The 16,811-nt window shown below is 35.9% G+C and overlaps 1 protein-coding gene, 1 non-coding gene and 1 pseudogene across 2 annotated transcripts; 1 reads left to right on the top strand and 2 right to left on the bottom strand.

Annotated features, from left to right (window-relative positions):
- Positions 1-366: 366 nt before the first annotated feature.
- LOC110803098 (zinc finger transcription factor YY1) lies at positions 367-10,636 on the bottom strand. Its single transcript, XM_056840324.1, has 6 exons — positions 10,394-10,636; positions 7,546-7,604; positions 6,376-6,575; positions 4,242-4,331; positions 2,878-3,021; positions 367-1,402 (listed from the first exon to the last, which is right to left on the bottom strand). The coding sequence occupies exons 1-6, from the start codon at positions 10,483-10,485 to the stop codon at positions 836-838; spliced, it is 1,152 nt and encodes a 383-aa protein (XP_056696302.1). The 5' UTR covers positions 10,486-10,636; the 3' UTR covers positions 367-835.
- A 50-nt stretch (positions 10,637-10,686) lies between these two features.
- Positions 10,687-10,760, bottom strand: TRNAR-UCG (transfer RNA arginine (anticodon UCG)). Its single transcript has one exon. It is a non-coding gene; the product is annotated as a tRNA-Arg (tRNA).
- Positions 10,761-12,358: 1,598 nt separating this feature from the next.
- LOC130469706 (protein Ycf2-like) lies at positions 12,359-16,209 on the top strand (annotated as a pseudogene).
- The last annotated feature ends 602 nt before the right edge of the window (positions 16,210-16,811 follow it).

Raw genomic sequence — 16,811 nt, 5'->3', positions numbered from 1 at the left:
ATGTGAAATTATTTTTTTGCCTTTTTCATGAGTGACATACCTTCAATTTTCCTTCTCAATGTCCGTGTCCGACCAAGTGTATCTCTTAAATAAATATGGAGGGAATAAGTTGCAATTATGTCTATAATTTCAATCAGGCCCTATACGTTTATTCTCTCAATTTACTTTCCTGAAATATCACGTCTAATAAGTTTCAATAGGGATCTATAACGTCAATCGTGTTTAATCAAGTACAATAAATTCAAAACAGTTCAAATGATATAAGATGAAGATAATGCACCCTAATTAACCAAATCAATTAGAGGATTTGCCAGGAAAATCACAAATACAGTTGGCGATTTGTCGGAGAATCAGGAAAAAATCATGTTCGCAGGCCTGTTAACCGACCATACAAAGTAGTTTCTAATTTTTGTTTGTTTTCAAATTTCAAGTTGATGATTCCCCCTATTTCACATATCTTTCAAATTCATAAACCAAAAAGAAAAATACAAACATTGATATAGAACACGCCCTATAAGTCCGTTTTACTGGGTTTTTTTTACCCACTTGAGTTTCCAAAACTTCCACCAGAACCCCCCTCAAATCAGGTTGATGCTTTAATAACTTTTCTGTTCGGAAAAGTTTTCAGGCCACAATTTGCAAACGATGGATAATAAGAGAGATTGATTAAACAATACTATTACCTATGACCCCCTACGGAGAATTCAATCAACCACGTAAATGTTTTAGAAGCAGCTATCATTGTTGCAGTGAACTTCAGTGCGCCGAAATAAGAGAGGGAGCAGAGCAGAGCAGCACAGGGAGGCTGTAATTACATGTTACAATAATTTGACAGTTAATCCTCATCCTCTGTCTCCTCATCATCGTCGTCGTCATTATTTTCGCGGTACCTCCTTCCATCTTCAACATTGTCACGGTCTTCTTCTGTTTCTTCACTATCTTCTTCATCATACTCTGTTTCCCCTTTAACATCATACTCTGTTTCCCCTTTAATTTGCCAAGGTTTTTTAACAATATTTACTTTAGCAGGAGAAACACCAGAGCCTTTACGTTGTGACATCTTGGATGGAGGTAATTTCAAATTTGGCTTAGGCCTACTCTGTTTCAAACTCTTCCAACTTGACCGTTTGTTGGCATAAGCATCTTGGTCACTGGCTTCATCCATCTCATGATCAACATTATTAGCTTGTGGAGTCTTGGCATTTTCTTCTGCATAGTGACCAGGATGTTCTCTCCTCAAATGGAGGTTCAATTTATACTCGTGGATGTAAGCCTTGTCACATCCTTCATAAGGGCATGTAAAAGGTCTGTCCGATGATGCAGAATACGTTCCACTAGCAGCCTTTGGAGTCTTTACAGGCTTTTCCACTGGCGGGGTGTATTTTGGCACTTCAGCTGAATTCTGAAATAATCACAAATTAATCCAACACCAATACATGACAAAGAAAACTCCAATCCCATTTATCTAAAATCAGAGGATAAAACTGTGTGGGTACTCCAAAGAGAAAATATAGCAGTTCAAGTCTTAATTTGCCTAATCGCAGCAAAGCAGTCACGCACATGTACATTGTGTCCTAAAACACCAGGACAATTCCTACATAAGGACAAATTGAAGAGTGGACTTTTTCTCATTGAAATGGACCTTTGAATTCTTTAAGTGAGCTTTCAGTTGATCTTAGCTTATCTCACTGACTTAGCCCTTCTTATCAATTAAATCTATGAACTTCGTAACCTTTAGATTAATGTGGTGATTGATTCTCAATATTTTGTATCTTAAACTTAGTTCTTTATTTACGTAGTATTTTAAAAGCTAACACCAAAACTAGGAAGAAAGAGAACATTTTATTTGATTTCTATTCTCGTATAGCTTACCAGTTACTAGTGTTTTGCGAGAAAATGTTGGACAAATATTCATTTTAAGCTGCCCAATAAACACATCAATTATCTATGTAATCAGAAGGAAAACCACCCCATAAAACAGATAACAACCACCCTTCATTATCCATTATAATCCTACAGTTGAATAGTTAGGGCCTGGGACTCTGGGAGTAGTTTGTCTGAAATCCCAGGGGTGTCACAGAGAAAACAGATAAGATGGCTGGCTTCATAGTGAACAAAAGGTCTTGTATGCACAAGTTGTACAATAAATTTATTGTACACCAACATAACTTTTACCCAGTTTTCTATAACTTTTACCCAATTTTCTCTAACTTTTATACTATTAAAAAATAAGTTGATAGATAATCATTTAAAAGGGCTAAATGATAAATTTTATACATTATTAGTGATTTTGAAGAAATATTTTTAATTAAAATGAAAAATTTTATTAGTAAAAAATAGATAACTTTTACGTATATAAGGGTAACTTTTATGCATTTTACGTTAACTTTAACTTCGGTGTACAATATTTATCGGCTTATCGCACACCCATTGTAAATAAGAATTTGTGCATAGTGAAAGGTTTTACATTTTCATAGTTGGGAATATTTACATTTAATCTCCAATTCGAAGTTATTCGTTTAATTTTCCTTTATTTATTGTTGAATACCAAAAATTAAAATTTAAGAACAAGAATCTAATGGAAATGGCCTTCTATAGGTCGTGTATGATTCGGAGAGCTCCCCCAAGCTGCTAGTCATTTAGGGCATTTGGATGTATTTTGGAAAATTTAGGGGTATTTGGTGAATTTTGAAAACTTTATGGTATTTCATAAAAAACTCGGGGTAGTTCATAAAAAATCGTACAAAACTCGGGGGTAGTTCATAAGAAAACCGTAAAAACTAGGAGTCAAACTAGAATAACGAAACAACGTAGAATGGCATAAAAACTACATAAACTTAATAAATAAAAGAGAGATAGAATGCACAAAGCACAGACCTTTTCATGGTGAGATGCGATATGATTTTTCAGCTTATATTCATGTGCATATCTCTTTCCACAATCAGAATATGGACAGATGTGATAATTTTCTTGTGAATGTGTTTTCATATGAGATCTCAAATTGAAATCCAGAGAAAAAGCCTGCACATGGGTACCATATATGAGTAAGAAAGCCGGCAAAGAAAATATTCCAGCAAATTAAAACAGGACTGCATGAAAAAAGAAGCATGCATGAACTTCAATAACACAAATATATCATGTGTAATACAGGAGATGAACCGGATTACAATGCGACACAGGGGACCAAGCTGCGCAACAAGTTAACCAAAAGGAACTGACATTGAGAAACTGGATAGTGAAGTGTCACTATTGAAGTTAATCATGCAGCACAAACTGCCGACCTGCTTGTTTCAAAACTACTAAGGTTAAGAATGAACCATGCTTGAGTGCCCAATGGTTTGATAGCTCAGGAAATAATCCACGTATCAAGGAATCCATGGCTAGAAAGGACTGTCATTGTCTAATAACCGTTGGTAAAACATATTTTAAACTGGATCAAGGCAGCACTAAGCCTAAAGGAAAACTTCTGAATCCTTGGCAGTAGGAAGAGAAAGCAGATAAACATCAACCTAAAGACAGCTCATTTCTTCCCTTTTAGACTATTATATTTTTCTAAATACAGTAGTTACATTTGCATAAATTTAATTTCAAAAAAGGCCTTTTAATTTTTAGAAACATGTTGTAGGTTAAGTATATCCCCATGTATACTCAGAGAATATTAACACTGAGACTATTTGATATGTAGGTTAGCTGTACTAATTGCTCAAGGAGAAGCATTACGGGAGAAGCAACTTGTTTTCTTATTACTGAGAAGTTGACTTCTATCTCTCTGAAAGGAAGAAACCCAAACCGTCAAGATGGACCTTAACCCAAACCCAAAAACAGCTTGATTCGAAAAACATATTAGCTCTTAGCAAGGTAAGTTGGTGCTTCCCGTCCAAAAAAAATGGAAAGTTGGTGCTTCCCTTCCAAAGAAAACGGAAAATTGGCGCTTCAGTGTTGTTCTCATTCTATTTTCATACCCTGAGATGCTTGTGTTAGTGTGCGGCTTGTCTAAACCCTATTAATAGAGCAGCAAGACAGAGCAAGAAGTGAAATGAGAGAAAGAAAGTTCCACACTTAAGGGGAGGAAGAAAAACAATCCTTAAAAATCTTCCATAGTTCCATCACTTCAATGTTAAGTAGCAATCAGACAAATTTCAGTTTTCAGATGTACTTGTGTGCATTCTGCATCACAAACGTTTTCTGGCAAGTAGTTGATTACTGACCTAGTAAAGATAGTTGAAAGATAGATGGATCACCTTACCACATCCCTCGTGAGGACATACGAAGTCTCTCTCACCAGTATGGATAAGAAAGTGTCTCTTCAATTTTGAACTGTCCAAAAATTTCTGCAGAATAAAAGGAGTCAAGTGCTTATGATACTATACACAACCCTGAAAGAAACTACACATGATAATAAACAAATGGTAACAACACTAAAGAACAGAACCACAGCGCAATTAACAAATATGTCATAAGATTTGCAGCACTACCAGAAATCAGAATATCAAAGCTAGTCATAGGAGTTAAGCCAATGAAGGACATGTCTAATACTTCCTCTATTCCAAATTAGCTGACAAGTTCCATTTTGGCAATTTGGCACATATATTAAGGAGATGTGAAAGAGAAAAGGAAAAAGATTAAAAGACCCCTCAATTCTTAATTAAACTACCCACCCCTACTCACTGACCCACCTATCCTTCCCTTTGACAAGTGACAGAACATCCAGCCACCTCCTACCCCCCCCCCCCCCCGCCCCGTTTTCCTCAACTCCTACACCCTATCACCACCTTCACATCCACCTAAACACAACCATGATGAATTGACCACCTGAATGTATAGCAAGAACTCGACACAAAGCCAAATAGCCGATGTCGAAGACAACCAAATTGAAGTACAAATCTAGAATTGGAAAAGTTCAAGAGAAGAGAGCCAAGTGAGAAGAGCAGAGGAAGAACAGTTGGTGGAGTAAACAACACTCTGGAAGTTCCCTCCATTTACGACGATGGTCAAGAGGAGAGAGACTGCAAGATTAAGGTTCCAGTTGACCAGTTGTAGCTGGGACTGCCCCGAATTGAGTTAGATAGGTGGTTTGCTGCTACTTTCGGCGTTTCTCCCTCTTCTTCCGCCATGGATGGTGAAGTTCAGGTGATGAACAATGAACATAACCTAAGCTTAACATGGTGGACTTATCTCTCCTCCCCTATTTTCCCCTTTTTCTTCCCAGCACCACATTTGGAATCAAACAATAAATGATCAAATTAAAGAGAAGGGATTTATGTTCTAGCTTCACTTGCAGATCTGGGTTAGAGAAGGAAGGGGAGAGAAGAGGGGTTATAAAAACAGCGAGGATAATTTTGACATTCTAACACACAAGCTTTATGCAAAATAGAAACGTTTCAACTAAAAAGAAATTTCCCAAATAGGACTATGTGTGAGCTAATTTGGAATGTAGGAAGTATAATCCTATTTTTTATAATTGCACTATTTGATGTTTCACGCTTCCCAATGCAAAACTTTAGCCATTAGTATCTTTTACTATCCATTAGTTAAAAGTATAAAAGTTCGATATTTTGAAAATTTACATCGGGACAAATCTAACAAGATCGCACATGACTAAAAATCCTTATGTGTAAATTAAAAAAAAAATTGATAAAAGAAAGTGTGTGAATAGTGTGAAATTGCAAATGGTGCAATTATTAAAAAAAAACAGAGGAAGTAGCTCGCAATGTTTGACAAGTATACTTTTTCCTCATTGTTCTGACACCCAACAGTGCCAAGATTTCTTTGTCCATTTACATTTAAAATAATTGTCTCAAACAAATTCTTACAAACATTAAGCCGTAAGAACTTCACAAAGATGACAAACTTGGTGATAACACAATATGTAATTGTATCCAACATAAATTTAAGCAAGGCAAGAGTAAGAATGTACTGAGAAGGATAGTATCTTAATTTCTTCCCATTACTTTCCACAAGCAAACGTGAGACTATGTCAACCTCTACAGAATGAAGGTATTGATGGTAAAAAGTTGAAGTATGGAGATAAAGCAGAGTTTAATATTAATGAAATTTTTTCCTCAGATTAGTCACTTAAAAAGAAGCCCCCAAATAATTAAATCAATGCATAACCTGCTTCATAGCTACAAATATTATAACTTCATTTTCTTGCCAAGTTAGTTTTGACAAGTTAGGACCCAGAATCATATAGCATAAGTTTACAGTAATGTTTTTTTTCTTTTTTGAGGAAACCAGTAATAGGAGTTTGACATACAGAAACATTCTCTGTTATAAAAAACTCATGCTCAGGCTTAAAAATCAACCAACAGGACGTGAATTGAGAGGTAAAGCCATAAGAGACTTCTTGTAAAACAAAGGCCAAATATGAGATACCTTTCCACACCCCTCATAGTGACAAACATATTGCCGTTCTCCATGGATGTGAGAATGCTTCCTCAAAGCTCCAGCATCAATAAAAGTCTTTCCACAACCTTCATAGCTGCAGAGAAAAAGAACCTCGGTTGTTGGTTCGGGCTCTGGTTCTGGTGCCTCAGGTTCTTTAGCCTTCTCTTTCAAAGCCTTCAACGCGTCCTCTGAAAAAAGGAGGGGGAAAATCCAAGAAGTCGGATGAATATTTGGTATAGCTACAAAGGATAATTTAACAACTGCAAGTAAATCGGGGCAGTGCACACATATCTAGCACATGAGACAGGCGACTCCTTGTAAATAATTTTAATCAAGCGACACAGGCTTCTTGAAAGCTTGATTAGTCATCAACTCCAAGCACATGAGACAGGCGACTCCTTGTAGATAATTTTAATCAAGCGACATAGGCTTCTTGAAAGCTTGATTAGCCATCAAGCGACACAGGCTTCTTGAAAGCTTGATTAGCCATTAACTCCGATATGTTAACTTGGATTAAAAGCATAAATGAAGGAATGACATTCTGAAGCAAGAAGGGAACCCCAACTACTCTAATTGATAATTATGCTGCCGTAGAACACACCGTCTTTCTTTTAATTGCGTAAATAAGAAGTATCCTCTTCCGTCAACCAAATACTGACCTTGCCGTATGTAAGAAAGGGATGAAAGAAATAGACGTGACCAACAAGAATCAGACAGAACAGGACGACTTACTATGTCATGTTTGTCACTTGATATTTCAGAATTTTAAACCATCCATTCAATTTTTTCCATCAACTATTAAAATTATATGACTAGATTAAAACTTTCAGGTTCATATGTAAATATGACTTCATGTCCTAGCTCAGAAAAGTTCGGAAACGGGACAAAGGGCCAACAAGAATAGAAGAAGGAATCAAACGGGACTACGAGAGTACTTATCCACAAAAAGGTTAAATGAAGATACAAACCAAGCGCACGCAGTCACACACAATCTAAATCCACAGAAAACAAAGGAGAAAATGCGATTTTTCCTCAAGACTCTATTGTAGTCAACCCCATAACAAAGAGAAATAAAAAAGAACTTCAAAATTTGAGGAGAGACAAGAGCTACATGTACTTAAACTTGTGAAAAGCTTGACCAAAGATGAGTAAGTTGACCTGTAATCCATTTTAGAAGATAGCATTTCCCTCCAGTTGCCACAACGTCTTGAGGTACCCTACAAAAGGCCACCATCTTATAAGAAATTGTGATTGATGATAACATAAAAAGGGAAATTTGCAGAAATAAAACAATGGAACATAATAAGTACGGCATGCCAGTGTCCACAAGACCACAAGTGCTCTGTTGTCTTGGGTTTAATAGCAAGAAAAACACACCAAGTCCAACAAGGGCAAGTCGGGCAACAGTGATGTGTGAGCACCCGAAGTGGAAAACTTTTCTACTTTGGGTGTCTTAACAATAACTTGGGAAACAAATGATGGAAAATTTTGGTCATTTAGAGGATTAGAAGGGGCGAAAAAAGGCTTATTGTGGGGCGCAAAAGCCGATCAAGAACAAGCAAGATTCCCAGCACAAATATGCTTTATTTGTGAGTCAAACTGAAGTAAAAATGTCGTTGGACAAACAGTCACCTCTTCCTGGTTACACCCTAGCCTTTGACATGTCTTTCACTCGAGCGTTTTTAAATGACCCCTTTCTTGAAAGGATATTGTGGACAACTAGGTTAATTTAACTCGTGGTTTGCCTCCTTAAATATATACTGTAATGAAGTTTTGAAAGCCCCAAAAGATCTGAATGTACTGAAGGTAGAGACTCGGAGAATTTTTAACTCAAGGTATTTTGTTGCTTGTGTTGAACTGTTGATTCAATTGATTAACTTAATTAATCCTATGTGGGTTGAGCTTTTGACTTTTGTTGGCTACACTTATGCTTGCTTTGCTCTTACTGCTTTGTACCATAATATAATCCAAGAAGACCCTTGACTTTACCGTCTTGATCTTTACACATTGGAGGGTCAAATCATATTCCTGTTTTATTATCACACAAATTTGATAAGCGGCAATCCTAGAATTTGCAGAAATGTTGATAACCAGGGATAGTGCAGGAAGTGATAGAGAGATTACTAGATAGGGCAGAGTGAGTGCTTATCAAGGAGAAATACAAGAGTCAATTAGCAAGAGACAATAAGCAAGAGATCATCATATTATTAAGAATAAATTGTTTTTAAAACCTACAAAGAGCAAAAATTTGTTTTTTACCACCTAAAAAACTAAAACTTGTATTTTACCACCTGGAAAAAAATTAAAACTTGTTTTTTACCACCCGAAAACAGAAAAATAGATGAAACCGTATGTGGGGCCCACTAATTCAATTTCCCTCCATCTTTTTACGCTCCTTCTACGATTTTCTTTAACTCTTTCACCCTCCTCTCTTTACTGCCATTGAATTCTGTCAATTTTGTGAAATAATGGGAGGAAAATTTATGTGAATAAAACAAGTTTAAATTATTTTTAAGGTGGTAAAATACAAGTTTTAGTTTTTTAGGCGGTAAAAAACTATTTTTCAACTTTTTTAGGTGGTAAAATTAATTTTTCCTATTATTAAGGTATAGCGCAACATGGTCAAGATGGAATCAAGTTATCATTTAGGATGATAATGACTGAGTAACTATCACGGAAGTCAGCAAATTAATTAATCCATTAGCCAAAAAAATCCCAAGTCAAATCTCTAAAATGCTACCCCAGAAGAAGGCAGAAGTAACTTGAAATGTTTGATGCTGATTGGTAAAGTTTGACAATGTTAAACTTAAAAGTTAAAAGCTAGTCTCACTAAAATTCCTGCCACCTTTCCTATATTAGCAATTACCTTGTAAATGACTGCAGGCCCATTCATGAATAAACATACAAACATATTCTCAATATTGTCCTCTTGGAACTCCTCTATCATCAACATAACGGATTGTCTTCCAATAATTGCAATTGAAGTAAACTACGGGACTTTTTGTTTTGTTTTGGCAGGCAAGTTACAACACATTCTTTACTTTCAATACCACTATACGCCACACACTAAGGCTAGGGAAAACCTTCTAGGAAGGACTCCCTTATAAAAAAACCTTAGGCTAAAAAACAAAGCTAGGCTAAAAAGCCTTAAAAACAACCTATATATCACAACACAGTTACAAGAATAAAACCACTCAAAATCTTTTCAACTAACATTTTTATGCCATGTATTCTATTATTTACACTTTCTTTTGTGTCAACTATGCTGCTCTGAGGTTTTGTACACTTCCTTCCCAGGCAATATTTGTACAGGATATTTTAACACACCGACTTTTCATTCTTCTGCAAAATACCTTTGAACCAAGTATCTACGTAGATCCGATTTCTCATGTATTTTTTTTTTATTTAGTTTCTGAGGGAAACGGCACTTCTCATGTATTGGTAGATCTTTCCAATACAAACTCTTCATTTCTTCTCAATTGATACTTCAGAAGTACGAAAGTTGAACTAACCAGTTCATTCCACCATAGTTATTATGATAAAGCACATCGATTTTACCATAATCTAGTCAATAAACAATGCAAATAGAGTATTCATCATCTAGCATGCCTTAATTAACAAGGTACGAAATATCACCACTCCCATGTCAAAAGATCCTCCAACCTAAACATGCAAATACTACTTAAATTTTACAACTAGGGGTGAGCAGTACAATGATTAATCAAGTGGAATTCAATCAGCAAGAGGTAGTTCGCGCAGATTGGGGTCAATTTTCTTGAAACATAAACATGCAAATACAAAAATCAGCGGTAACAACCAGATGAACACCAACTATTCTGGGCAACTATCACGACTTATAAGACAGGGATTTTATGATTGATTATCAAATTCAAAACTATATCTAAGTACCAAAAAAAAAAAAACAAAGAACAATCACACCAACAAAAAAAATTGCGAACGGAAAGGGTAATAATAAAAGGAAAAAATAGGAAAGAAAGAGAAATACCATTCTTTAACCCATTTCAAAGCTGGTGTTTTAGATTTTACAATTGGTCGTCTGTAGAACAAATTATGCGACATCGACATCTGAGTCTCCATCTCCTTTCTATCTATTACCACGAAATTGTGAAAATTGATGATGGCGGTTGAAAATATGATGAATACAAATTAGGGTTTCGAGGAGAGAGAAAATCGGGAACAATGGCGGTTTTGTGCCATAACAAAAGCCATGACTAGTTGAAAGTTCATACCCATTAATTGTTGTTTCGAGCATTTAAAATACACAAATTTAAAAATTTACGACCACAGTGGGAGTCGAACCCACGACCTTCTGATCCGAAGTCAGACGCGCTAATCCACTGCGCTATGCGGTCACTGCGGGAGTATTTGAATATTTTATTTATATATACCGTCTAGTTAAAAATACACGCATCATTCTCCTCTAGGCACTATTCATCAATCAAGTTTGACAATATTTCTTTCACTATTACGTAAAAAAAAATTGTTAAATTCATATCAATGCGAGGATTTCAAATATTAACTTTATAATTTTTACTTATACGCATCTAGAAATACTAATGTTTAAAGAAACGTGTTGGAATACGTGCAAAAAGAAATGTTGTATGTATTATGGAACGTAGGTAGTATTGTATGTCTCAAATTATAATAAAGTCACCGGGGTGTATTTTTTTCCGATAAAACGTTGATTTATTTCACCTGATTGAACTTTTTAGGTCCTTGTTGGACCTTATTTGACTTACTGAAATTTATTAGACTGAAATTTCAAACTTCAATACATAAAATATTTACAATAATTAATTGTTAAACCATTAATAATTATTATACATTAATATCCATAAATTAATTAGCTAAAAAGTAATAAAATTATTATTTTCTTTATCTATTGATAATTAATAATTTATGCTAGTATTAATAATGCGACTCCAGTATAAATTATGAACTTCATTTTAAAAAGGAATTTTTGTGTTTACCACCTAAAAAAGGTTTGAGTTTGTGTTTTACCATCTAAAAATCTCAAACTTTTGTTTTACCACTTAAAAAATTTAATAAATTTTGTTTTACCACCCTTAAAAGCAAATTAAGTAATTCATCGGAGCCTTTATCGATTCAGACTTCCCAGTTGGTTGAGTGAACTACTACGTATAAGAGAAGATCCAGAAGATTCATAATTGTACCTAAAAATTCCCAAGTAATCACATTTTGTATCCAGTAGCAGTGTAGCACAGTGATCAAAATAGTATTCCCATGTTCGAATGAACTTGTCGTCGAATCCAAGAGAAAGGAGTTTGCTAGAATGCGGAAATAATAAGTGGTCGGAGTAGTAAGCATCAAAATCTTGCTTGCTAAATTTGGAAGTATTTATTCGTGGAATCGTGGTTTGATTGAGTAGCCTTTGATTCTCCATAAAGGATTTTCGCCAGTATCTTAAAGTTTGACAGTAGTGAGGTCCAATATTTTCGATATGTTCCACACTATAGTTAAGAAAAGAAGTTAAGAGTAGAATCTCCTATAAACTCGTTCTTATAATTATATTGCTTCAATTTTTGTTAATGTCCAGAATATTTATAAGGGGGTTGCGGGTACTAGCAATAACCGTTACCTCAACCGTTGTTTTATACTTCCCGTCTGATGGATCGTTCTTCCTGAGCTCCAAGTGAGATTTCTTTCAGAATATTAAATTAGTGAATTAGTACTACAACGATAAATAAAATCTAAAATAAATTTATAGATAGTGAATTTTGAAATAATTAATTTAAATATAATATAATCTTTGAAAATGTTATTAAACGTCATTTCAATCAATATATTCAATCAATATATATATATATATATATATATATATATATATATATATATATATATATATATATATATATATATATATATATATATATATATATATATATATATATATATACAAACTACTTTCTTTGTGTGTCGGTAAAAAAAACATGCTTTTTTGGAGAGAGATACTATTTCACCAATCAAGTCACAGGTATCTAACATATTCCTACCTAACGATTTTCCAATTCGATCCGATCTATTAGTTCGTAAAACTATTTACTCGATCGCAGACATTTCTGGAACACCTCTAACAGAGGGACAACTAGTCCATTTTCAAAGAACTTATTGTCAACCTCTTTCCGATATGAATCTATCTGATTCAGAAAAGAAGAACTTGCATCAGTATCTCAATTTCACTTCAAACATGGGTTTTATTTACACTCCATGTTCTGAGAAATATTTACTATCGGAAAAGAGGAAAAAACGGAGTCTTTGTCTAAAGAAATGCGTTGAGAAAGGGCAGATGTATAGAACCTTTCAACGAGATAGTGCTTTTTCAACTCTCTCAAAATGGAATCTATTCCAAACATATATGCCATGGTTCCTTACTTCGACAGGGTACAAATATCTAAATTTTCTATTTTTAGATACTTTTTCAGACTTATTGCCGATACTAAGTAGCAGTCAAAATTTTTTATCTATTCTTCATGATATTATGCACGGATCAGGTATATCATGGCGAATTCTTCAGAAAAAATTGTGTCTTCCACCATGGAATCTGATAAGTGAGATTTCGAGTAAGTGTTTACATAATCTTCTTCTGCCCGAAGAAATGATTCATCGAAATAATGAGTCACCATTGATATGGACACATCTGGCATCGCCAAATGTTCGGGAGTTCTTTTATTCAATCATTTTCCTTCTTTTTGTTACTGGATATCTCGTTCGTACCCATCTTCTCTTTGTTTTCCGAGCCTCTAGTGAGTTACAGACAGAGTTCGAAAGGGTAAAATCTTTGATGATTCCATCATACATGATTGAGTTGCGAAAACTTCTGGATAGGTATCCTACATCGGAACCGAATTCCTTCTGGTTAAAGAATCTCTTTTTGGTTGCTTTAGAACAATTAGGAGATTCCCTAGAAGAAATAAGGGGTTCTGCTTCTGGCGACAACATGCTATTGGGTGGTGGTCCCGGTCCCGCTTATGGGTTCAAATCAATACGTTCTAAGAAAAAAAATTTGAATATTAATCTCATCGATATCCTCGATCTCATAAGTATCATACCAAATCCCATCAATCGAATCACTTTTTCGAGAAATACGAGACATCTAAGTCATACAAGTAAAGAGATCTATTCATTGATAAGAAAAAGGGTGAACGGTGATTGGATTGATGATAAAATAGAATCATGGGTCGCAAGCAGTGATTCGATTGATGATGAAGAAAGAGAATTCTTGGTTCAGTTCTCCACTTTAACGACAGAAAAAAGGATTGATCAAATTCTATTGAGTCTGACTCATAGTGATCATTTATCAAAGAATGACTCTGGTTATCAACTGATTGAACAACCGGGAGCAATTTACTTACGATACTTAGTTGACATTCATAAAAAGTATCTAATGAATTATGAGTTCAATACATCTTGTTTAGCAGAAAGACGAGTATTCCTTGCTCATTCTCAGACAATCACTTATTCACAAACCTCGTGTGGGGCTAATAGTTTTCATTTTCCATCTCATGGAAAACCCTTTTCGCTCCGCTTAGCCCTATCCCCCTCTAGAGGTATTTTAGTGATAGGTTCTATAGGAACTGGACGATCCTATTTGGTCAAATACCTAGCGACAAACTTCTATGTTCCTTTTATTACGGTATTTCTGAACAAGTTCCTGGATAACAAGCCTTAAGGTTCTCTTATTGATGCTAGTGACGATATTGATGCTAGTGACGATATCGATCGTGACCTTGATACGGAGCTGGAGCTGCTAACTATGATGAATGCGCTAACTATGGATATGATGCCGGAAATAGACCAATTTTCTATCACCCATCAATTCGAATTAGCAAAAGTAATGTCTCCTTGCATAATATGGATTCCAAACATTCATGATCTGGATGTGAATGAGTCGAATTACTTATCCCTCGGTCTATTCGTGAACTATCTCTCCAAGGATTGTGAAAGAGGGTCTACTAGAAATATTCTTGTTATTGCTTCGACTCATATTCCTCAAAAAGTGGATCCCGCTCTAATAGCTCTGAATCAATTAAATACATGCATTAAGATACGAAGGCTTCGTATTCCACAACAACGAAAGCACTTTTTCACTCTTTCATATACTAGGGGATTTCACTTGGAAAAGAAAATGTTCCATATATACTAATGGATTCGGGTCCATAACCATGGGTTCTAATGTACGAGATCTTACAGCATTTATCAACGAGGCCCTATCGATTAGTATTACACAGAAGAAATCCATTATAGACACTAATACAATTCGATCCGCTCTTCATAGACAAACTTGGGATTTGCGATCCCAGGTAAGATCGGTTCAGGATCATGGGATCCTTTTCTATCAGGTAGGAAGAGCTGTTGCACAAAATGTACTTCTAAGTAATTGCCCGATAGATCCTATATCTACCTATATGAAGAAGAAATCATGTAACGAAGGGGATTCTTATTTGTACAAATGGTACTTCGAACTTGGAACGAGCATGAAGAAATTAACGATACTTCTTTATCTTTTGAGTTGTTCTGCCGGATCGGTCGCTCAAGATCTTTGGTCTCTACCCGGACCCGATGAAAAAAACGGGATCACTTCTTATGGACTCGTTGAGAATGATTCTTATCTAGTTCATGGCCTATTAGAAGTAGAAGGCGCTCTGGTGGGATCCTCACGGATAGAAAAAGCTTGCAGTCAGAATGATCGAGTGACATTGTTTCTTCGGCCCGAACTAAGGAATCCCTTAGATATGATGCAAAATGGATCTTGTTCTATCCTTGATCATAGATTTCTCTATGAAAAATACGAATCGGAATTGGAAGAAGGGGAAGGAGCCCTCGATCCGCAAAGTTCATGTGTGTATATATATATATATATTTCATAAATCGATTTACATTATTTAAATTTCATAAATTAACGAAAATATTATTTACATCAAAATTTCAGTCAAAATATAAATCTGAAATTATCATTTAAATTTCTATTAAAACAAATAACAATTGATTTTTATAAAATGTTAACATGAGTGTTTAAATAAAAGAATAGGGCTTACTTTTGGGATATTGGCCAAACCAAAGGGCTTGGGCTTAAATTGGGGAATAAAAGAACAAAGTTCCAATTACTGGAACTCGTCCCTTTTGAAGTTGGGTACGAAGAATAGGGGAAGCAGGGGAGGGAGGCTCGAAACGGAGGAAGGGGAGGATAGAGAGAAAATGTGGGGCTGGGCTCGGGTTCAGGACGGCGCGGAAGCACCGGAACCGCGCCTGGGAGGCGGAGAAGGTGGGTGGTTCCAAGGCTGCTGAACAACAAGGGGAGGGGAGAGGAAGGTCGAACCAAGCAGGGGAGGTTGAGGGTGTTTCTGGGCGGTTCTGGGCAGCGTATCGCCGGATATTGGGGCGGTGTGTAGGTTTAGGAGGTGGTGAGGTGTTTGGAATTGGTGGTGGTTGCAGTTTGGTGGTGCGGCCGAGGGGGAGACGAGGGAGGCAGGGGAGTGCGGCCCGGTTCTTGTCGAAGGAAATGGAGGGAGTTGCGGTGGTGGTGGTGGTGGTCGACTGAAATAGCCGGAGGTGAAGCGGGGTGGTGCGGTGGCTGGGAAGTGGTGGCGTGGTTGTGGTGGTGCAGCAGGGGGACGAAAAGAGGGAGGCAGGGGAGTTGAGGAGCTGCGAGGAGAGGAGAGCATTAAGGGGTGGCTGCGATGGTGGTGGATGAGAAGTGGTGGTAGGGCGGTAGGTGAGGCAGATAATGGTGGCAGTAGGTGGTGGTTAACAGTGGTGGCAGTGGTTGGTTTCAGTGGTTGATGGTGGTGGTTCGAACAAAGCAGGAAACCAGGGAGGGAGTGGTTTTCAGTTATGGTTAAACTGATTTTGGGTTGAGAAAAAAAAATGGGAAAGAAAATGGTTGTTTATAATGAAAAGTAGAGTGAAGAAGAAGAGTGGAGACCTTGGAGGCCAAGGCATGAACATGGACTGATTTCAAGGGAAAGGAAGAAAGGAAGGAAAATAGCTCCTTCTTGCTTTGTACGTGGAGATCAAAGAAAAGAAGAAAAATGGCATTTTGGCTTTGAAATGGCATTTTTGTAATTTCAACTACTTAGGCAAAAATTCAGAAAATTGGTGCTATCTTAGAAAATTATTTGGAATAGAAATGTTTAATTAAAAATCAAATTTTGAAATAATCTTTTATAAGAAACATTGTTAACGAAAACTAAATTTAATTTTCGAATGAAATAAGAACGTTTCGAAATTATTAAAAAGTCGAAATAAATTACAAAATAACTAATATTTTAAAAGTAGCTTAAGCTCGTAAATATGAAATTAAATTATAAAATCTGAAAAATAAATCGTGTAACAATATTAAAATTTCAAGCGAAATAAAACTTCGTTAATTAAAATAAAGTTCG

Source organism: Spinacia oleracea, chromosome 3 (genome assembly GCF_020520425.1).
Source record: "Spinacia oleracea cultivar Varoflay chromosome 3, BTI_SOV_V1, whole genome shotgun sequence".
In the NCBI taxonomy this organism is placed as follows: domain Eukaryota; kingdom Viridiplantae; phylum Streptophyta; class Magnoliopsida; order Caryophyllales; family Amaranthaceae; genus Spinacia; species Spinacia oleracea.
Note: the sequence above shows the minus strand (reverse complement) of the source record. Positions and strands in the feature narration are given on the sequence as shown.

What these genes read in the sequence shown, in the direction of transcription:
- LOC110803098 (XM_056840324.1), bottom strand. Translation starts at nt 10,485, where the DNA reads ATGGAGACTCAGATGTCGATGTCGCATAATTTGTTCTACAGACGACCA. An exon ending in TTGAAATGGGTTAAAGAATG is followed by an intron (nt 7,605 to 10,393) that starts GTATTTCTCTTT and finishes GGCCTTTTGTAG; the next exon opens with GGTACCTCAAGACGTTGTGG. An exon ending in TCGCATCTCACCATGAAAAG is followed by an intron (nt 1,403 to 2,877) that starts GTCTGTGCTTTG and finishes TGATTATTTCAG; the next exon opens with AATTCAGCTGAAGTGCCAAA.